The sequence below is a fragment of the Dermacentor silvarum genome, chromosome 2 (assembly GCF_013339745.2).
Source record: "Dermacentor silvarum isolate Dsil-2018 chromosome 2, BIME_Dsil_1.4, whole genome shotgun sequence".
NCBI lineage: Eukaryota > Metazoa > Arthropoda > Arachnida > Ixodida > Ixodidae > Dermacentor > Dermacentor silvarum.
Window position 1 is genome coordinate 184,239,308 of NC_051155.1, and position 8,120 is coordinate 184,247,427.

Here is an 8,120-nt window from a genome sequence, read left to right on the forward strand (position 1 = left end):
ATTTGCCCGTGCGTGCACTTGATCTGCTTCATTTTTTTTTTTCATAGTGCGTGCCTGCGTGTGCGCGGCGCATTCTGCCCATCACATCTTTCACACTTACCTGAAGCAGCAAGCATGGGCCGGATTCTGAAACGTTCCACTTCGGCGATAGTTCGCCTAGGCAACAATTTCGCCTTCAGGCGCGTGCTGATTGGCTGGTTGAGCAAAATTGAATGACGTCGGGCTGAACCAGCCAATCAGCTCATTCAATTTTGCTAAAACAGCCAATCAGCGCACACCGTTGGCGTAAGAGTGTTCAAGGCGAACTGTCGCCGAAGTGGAACGTTTCAGAATATACGGCCCCATGCATGCAATACGCATCGCCGACAGCTCCAGTTTCTGCAAAAGTCTCCCTCTTTCTGCATATATATATATATATATATATATATATATATATATATATAAGAAAGAACATTATCCAGCGACATTCGTGACCACTACTTTCGTCACCTCTCCATTAGATACCAAAGCCACGTGACTAACCATGCATTCATCTGAGCCCTCGATGGTGGCGTGTGGCGACGTGGCCGCTATCAAATGTAAATCAAAGAGAGAGAGGCAAACATTTATTTTTCTCCAGGACCGGAGTCTGTAAATCAAACAGCCAGCATGACAGCCTCCGTCGTAACTCTGAAGCGGCTGTATGACCAAGGCGTTGGTGAGAACGCGCAGCCGGACTCCGGTGTCGGTGATGGTGCACCTAAGCATAACAATCGCAGCCCTGTCAGACCGCCGGAACACACAGCCAGACGCCGGCGTCGGTAGAACCGGTGCGGTACACAGAAAAACGCGTCGGATATACCGCAGACTGCAGTGGCACTAAGCTAGAATATAGCTAAACATTTTAAAATGCTCCATTTTATAGCGAAGGAATTGCACTGGTTATAAGAAAAACATTTGCAAAGTCTTGGCTTTCCCGGCGCTGGCAAAACAAACACCTATAGCATTTCCTAAGGGTGTAAGAACGGTCTTATACCTGCAACTTCGCTGCCTCCTATGTATGGGTTGTTTGGATTATCATACATCTGCGAAGGTTTCTTATATTCTTTCTGTCATACGAGAGAGACTCCAGACGCATGCCATGACCACGCGAAACATTTTTTTTTCCTGAATAATTGCGACCGCTGTAAGACGTGCAGGTTACTGGGGCGTGTCTCAGGGCACTGGGAGGCCGAGCGCTTTGTAGACCTTGCGGTACACGTCGCATCCTTCTCCGTGGAAGTTTGACCCGATGCTCGCATTGACGGCGCGCATGAAGACGTGCAGCGGCTGCTCCTTGGTGAACGCGGGCCACTCGCCGACTCCAGGCACCGTCGGATTCCTGCGAACAAGAGGATCGCTTACTTACGGATTGCTTACGTATACACTGCAGGGCTAGGCAGTATCGAATACGTATGTATCGTAGATACTACCTTAAGATACTACCTTGTGCATCTTACGACAGGTATGAAACTAAACCGTGTTGTCAAATGTATTTGTGTTCCATGCACTGAAGTTTTCCGCACTGCATTTTCCACAATGCGGAAGCGTATCTGTGGCAGCAATGCATCTCACTGTGTATTTTGAATACTTTGAGTGCACTTTATGAGCACAGATCCAGTCACTGCTAAATGCTCTCACAGGCGCTCCGTTATAAAATCTGGAGTCACAACAGCAAGCAAAAAACGCGCGAACAATGTTTTGTTGCACTTTTTCTGCTGGCCGCGTGGTCACCCGGTCACTGCTCTCGCGTATTTATTTCCCTGCCTACGGTCAAGCTGCGCGAAGTCACGTGATCTGAAGAAACACTTGTTGCCAGATTATTCCGTGTGAGCTGTGACAAATGTGGTCAGCAGTTGGCCACCGGGAATGATTTGGATACCATTAGTCAGAACAACATGGCTGCCCTCACGATTAGCAGTAGCGTGAGAGGGTGTACGTGGGAACACGGAGCCCACTTTCGCTCCAGGGTCTCTCTATCGCCTATATGAATGCAGCCGCCTTTAACTATTCTCCGCTACAGCTAGGTTCCCTCACCTTCCTTCTACTATGCTTATATATCAAAGCCTTTTACATGTTAACTACGTCCTCATTTACCTCTGGGTGGTTACTTTGAATGCATGTTAACAAAAATTGCCGTCTCTCTCCCTTCTTTCTATTCCCCATCTCCCTTCCCCCAGCGTAGGGTTGCCAGCCGGACTCTCAACTACTTCGCATCCCTGCTTCTTTTTTTTTTTACATCTCTCTCTCTCTCTCTCTCTCTCTTCTTCAGTAGTTTCTGCTCAATTTTCGCACGCTACGGATGAATAGTCGTAAACGCCCAAGTTTCTACTAAAGCACCGCGTTCTCCAAGTCATGCAGGTGCCCTCATCTGGCTACGAGCAATAAAGTGTTCAGCGCTTCAAATTATTACAAAACTTGTCTCTTTTTCTGTCGACGACGATGTTATCGAACTACCTATCTCTTCCCGAGAAACTACCAGAGTGAGACCAGCAGGTCATTGCTATATTGCAGTTACTGATTGATGCTACAGTTACTGACACGAGAGTTACTGATTGAAGCTACAGGCATCGTCAGCTCTAAGCGCCTTGCAAGCATGCACCAGCTGTACGCCCTGCATCGAGTGCTTGCAAGCATTCAGTAAACATCGTGGATCGCCCATTCGCATCATTTCGGACAGAAGTCAGACGTTTATCGATGTGCCAGTGAAATGCGAGAGGCATCATGTCTCATATTTGATTCTTACGCTGGTTCGTTTTCATAAAATTGGCTTCCAATCTAACTTGTCAAGTTCAGTTACACTATCGGCAACTAATCCATCAACTTTCAACATCCTGTGCACAAATCAGTGGTCATTTATACCTGCAGAGGCCAGTATTATGTTCCATCAACTCTTTAACGTACGGCGACCACAGCAAAGTGTTGATGTAGATCTTCACAGACGTCCCATATGTTCCCCATGCGGTAAATCCCCATGCCAAAAACCAATACCTCAAGCGCAAAAACCGACCTCTACAGACCTCACTTACCAACTTTGATGTCGATGTGCACCTCCCGACGAAGCGTCAACCTCAGTGTTGTCTTTTTTTTTCCCTCTTTATATCTGTTATCCCCCTCTCCCCTGCGCAGGATAGCGAACCGGACGCGTATCTGGTTGACCCCCATGCCATTCCTATTTCTCCCATTCCAACATGTCAACAAAGAACGACAAACATTAAGATAGAGGGGCTGAGATAATCTTCTGGGTGGCGGAAATGGAAAATAACTCTGTTATAAGTAACTACCTAAGAGGTAAAAAGAAAATCGAAAAAAAAAAATCACAGGCCCTTCCCCTGTCGAGAAAATGGAGGTAAGTGAAGCCTGTAGTGTGTGTACCTGACCTACTACTCTTCCTTCCCTTTCCTTCTTTTACGTTTCCTTCCCTTTCGTGCAACTTTTCCTTCCGTTTCGTTGTACGATTCTCTGCTCGCCGCTGTTGTCGCTTGCGTTCGATGTCTCGAGTTCGCTCAGCGGCGTGGTTAGCAACATTCGCCCTCCATTGCCGCTTGCGATTCTTCGAAATTAAATTGCTGCAAACTTAAATCTGTCCGTCACGTAAGACAATGAATGGCTCATACCCCCGTTTACACGCGGCCTCCCCATTACGACGACCGAAGTGAAATTCCACGCTGGAATGATGAGCGACAATGGAGCCAGCTGTGGAAGAAGACGACGACGACGGAACGCTGGAGCAGTGGCACGAGCGCGGTGGTGGTGGTGGTGGTAAAAAGCATTTATTGAGTGTAAAGAGAGGTGTGGGCCCCCTTGTGGTGCCGAGCACAAGCACGAGCGCAACCCGAGGGGCGCCAATGAGCCAGCTGCGGAAGAAGACGACGCTCGAGCCAATGCTGATGATGATACCGCGTACGCGTATACACCGACCCCGACACGAGTGAGCCTATAAAGCTTAAGCAATTTCTGATAACTGAAAGGGAAGCTCTTTCCTTTTCGAAGCGAGACCAGGATGCCTTAGAACGCGTAGTTATAAAGCGAGATAAACCAAGGAAGAATCCTGCATCTTGCTACGGTAAAGCTCGCGGGAAACGATGGGACATGTTTTATTAGAATGTGAAGATATCTACCTAGCTGTTAGTTTAGACTCCACTGGCCTTGAAGCATTTGGTTTCAGCGATAGCAGGCGGAAAGTAAACATGTCCGCAGTAGAGATTAGTGAAAGGCGACTGGAGATTTGTTGCAGAAATGTATATAGGGAGACCACGAACGGAGGCGTACAAAAACAAAGTTCCCGATAGTGGTTCAGAAAGTTTGATGCTGTAAATTATTTGTGTGTGCGCTATTACTCTCTTTTTATTTCTTTTGGGGCGCACTTTTCTTTTGCCAACAACCGCGCTCGTCGCTCGCCGCACCGTCTCTTATCTCCACACGGCTCTGACCTTTATGAGCCGTGCATTCGCGGCTCAGTTGCTGTTGAAGCGATAGACCGCACGTACCTTCGCCCGCAGCGGCGTATGCTCGCTGCCAGCGTTTTGACAGTCGTTGTCTGCAGTCATTCAGTGTGATCTCTTCATGTTTGTTTGTGCGCACTCACACCACGCTTGTTCATTCAGTTAGTAATAGTCGGGTCACATTTTCCAACGCACGCTACACATGTAATGCTGCCCGGATCGGCAGTGCAGCGCCACAGGTGTGTCCCTTCGCGCGCGCGCTGCCCACGGGAAGCGCTTCTCATCAACACCACCGTTTCACACGCGCCTTCTCGTGGTCATCGAGTCTCTCTTCATGTCGGTCTACTTACGCCGCAGCACACCTGCTTACTTAATCAGCTCATGTTTACTACAATTCATATTGTTACCAAAGCCGCTCACCTTACTTCGTATGACATTGCTGTGTTGCTATCGCATTCATTGCTTCGCCGTTAGGGCGAAACTGTGACATTTTTCTTCGCCGTTAGGGCGAAACTGTGACATTTTTTTCCCTTATTTCCTTTTTTACTTTTAAAATTTTATTTTTCGGAAGATAGGAAGGACATTAGGCAAAATAATAATGAGAGCTTGGTGGTGCAACTCACCGCCCTGTCTCAATGGGGACGCTCATAGAATCCATCTATCGCATAAGAATAACAGCATATTTATCTGGGTCTTTTTCAAGCATGAACCTCTCTTTTCAATGACCTAGGTGTTCGGATTTTGTCCACCTCTGAGCATATCTAAGCTAAATTCGTCTTATATACATATAAGCGTTCTTAGTATGTCAACAATTTTATGCTTCAATACCCTATATTGTTGTGTTGCTTCCGATCTGCGTAAATGTATACTGTAATGAACGCGCAGTGCGAGTAAAATTAAAAAAAAATAGGTACTGCAATGTACTGGAAGACGTACTGTTGGCTTTAAGGGTATACCTCAGGGTGGTTGAACAGTTTCGGCTTCTCATAAGACGTATATTTATATCGCTTCAACAACAAGTTTCTTACGTACGGCAAGAAAAAATTATGATATGGTAAGTAGAATTTATGCGCATATTACAAAAAATAAAGCTTATAATGGGGGTGTGATAATACTGCACAATTATTGCGGTAGCGGTAAATAAAGAAAATAGAAAAAAGGAAAAAAGTAAGTAAAGAAATAAAGTATATAAAAGGTAGCGTGGGCATACCCTGTGTTGACGTACGAGCCGATGACTTGCATACAAGTTCTGCTGTGCTCGCGATCCGCATCCGAGTAGCGCTCGGGAAATCGGAATGGCATTCCGAACGTGAACTGGAGGTCCGCGTAGTGCGTGGAGCCCATCCAGGACGGCCAGAAGCCGCGTTCGTACCGGTAGTCGTACATGTAGAAGTACACGGGACGGTTCGTCTTGGCAAACGCCTCAGCGTAGAACTTGGTCGGGCAGAAGATCAGGTAGTCGCCCAGAATGTCCATCAGCGCTTTTAGGTTCCCGCTGTAGTCCGATACGCCGGACACGCGGCGCAAGTATCCGTCTATGATCATCGACCGCGTCTCTTCGGGCAGGAAGGCAAAGTAGCGCTGTGAAAGTATGTCTACAACCTCTTGCTTCGTCAGCTCAGGTGCCGACGTGAAGTTTATGAAGGACGGGACTCGGAAGTATAGGAACACGCCGCCTTCTTCGGTCGTCGCTCCTGTGAGGATACTCTCCAGAGGGATGAACAGGCCCCTGGATATGGCATCCACCTCCGGTAGCGGAAGGTAATCGTCACCGTGCGAAGGAGTGAAGGTGACTATCTCTGCGGGAAACTGCGTTTCTTCCGCGTCGATAATCTTGTCGACGGGCGCCGAGCGGAGGCACTCGACCACCTGCTCGGGATTTTTCTTCGACGAAGGCTTCGACTCGTCCAGGCAGCCAACGTGTTTGGCGATGCGGTCCGCGTACCCGTGACCCACGGCATTTTGAGGCGGTACGAGCCAGTAGTTGCTTCCGCTGGCCATGATGGCGCGGTGAATGAGACCGGCGTTGCGAGGTGCTACGAGCTGCGCTCCGATGCCGATGGATCCCGCGCTTTCACCGTAGACGGTCACTCGGCCAGGGTCGCCCCCGAACCGAGCGATGTTGTCCCGTACCCAGAGAAGGCCGAGGTGCTGGTCCCAGAGGGCATAGTTACCGCTTGACGAGCCCGGACCGGTGTGGAGGAAGCCGAGAGAGCCGACCCTGTAGTTGATTGACACCACGACGATGTCGCCCACGGCGGCCAAGGCCTTGCCATCGTAGAGGGTCTGGGAGGCGGTTCCGGTCCTGTAGCCCCCTCCGTGGATCCAGAAAAGGACGCCGAGTGTTTTGGGTCTACCTAGGGGGCTCCAAACGTTCAGGTAAAGACAGTCTTCGCTGACCTGGTCCCTCCTTACCAGCCACGGAGACGGCGGGAAAGAGCCGTTGGCTTGGGCGCAAGGACTGGCGAAGCTCAGTGCGTCTAGGGTCGTTGGATGCCATGATTTGGCCGGCACTGGCCTGCGGAAACGTAGCTCACCGACGGGTGGTTCTGCGTACGGGATGCCCAGGTAGAGCGCCACGTCTACGCCTCCGACGTTCTCGATGACACCCCTCACGTGACCGTTGAGCGTTTCAGTCGTGATGTGTCGACCCGCCGAAAGACCGGTCGCGGTGACGCACAGCATGAGAAGCCCCACTGAGATCGCCGACAGCATGGTTGACGGTCGCGCGTCTCGTTGTCCACTAACGGATAACGCCCGATTATATTTATAATCTCCCGGTTGCGTCCTTGACATGCAAGGCGAGGGATGCGCCGAGAAGTCCCGGAGTTAACGGCCCGTGTCGCCCTACAAAATCTTATGGAGCGTTGCGTCGCTGCAAGGGCACTAACATTTGGCGAGAAGTTCAAGCGCGATTGCTGCGAAAAGCGAGGCTTAATCAAGGTCAAAAATTTTTATTACATGGAGTTGTCGTTTGTTCATGTCGCAAAGAATGCGCACAAAAAGAAAATAAGAACTGTGTTGAGCAAGCTTACAGTAAAGGGGTCTTGATGTGTGCAGACAGGAGTCGGTATCTGACCGCTATCAAGAGAGAGAGAGAAAGGAAAAACAAGGCGAAATTGGGTCATGTAACGCCTCTTTTTCGATTATATGGAGCAACCAAAGAGTGAGAGGTCATGGCGTCCTTGTGAGTGATGCACGTAACGAACGACCCGAGTGTCAGATGCCTTGCTTTCGCAAAAGTGTTACTTGCCTAATTGAAGAAGGTCGTTCTGGAACCATTAGAAGCTTCCTATTTACTCTCGATGGACGTGAAATAGACTTGCTAAGCTGTCGAGAGTGCGGTTGGTTTTCAAAAACTAGTTAGGCCATAGTGCCTTCACACAGCAACTTCTGTTGCAAAAAAATTCACCGCCCTACCCCTGTCGAGAAAAGGGGGGTAAGCGAATCTTGTCGTGTGTGTATCTGACCTTCGTCAGGGTAACGTAAAGTTCACAACACGTCACGGTAATAAAACATAAACGTTTATTAAATGTATGCATCGAAGGAAGGAAACGTACAACGCAATGGAAGGAAACGTTGCACAAAGGGAAACAAAAGTATAAGGAAAGGGACCGAAAAGTACCACGAAAGGGAAGGGAAAGTAGTAGGTCAAGT

The 8,120-nt window shown here is 49.0% G+C and overlaps 1 protein-coding gene across 1 annotated transcript; it reads right to left on the bottom strand.

Moving 5' to 3' along the window:
• Nucleotides 1-596: 596 nt before the first annotated feature.
• On the bottom strand, nt 597-7,183 carry LOC119440604 (cholinesterase 1). Its single transcript, XM_037705501.2, has 2 exons — nt 5,674-7,183; nt 597-1,360 (listed from the first exon to the last, which is right to left on the bottom strand). Exons 1-2 carry the CDS (start codon nt 7,176-7,178, stop codon nt 1,195-1,197), a joined length of 1,671 nt encoding a protein of 556 aa, XP_037561429.1. The 5' UTR covers nt 7,179-7,183; the 3' UTR covers nt 597-1,194.
• Nucleotides 7,184-8,120: the final 937 nt, after the last annotated feature.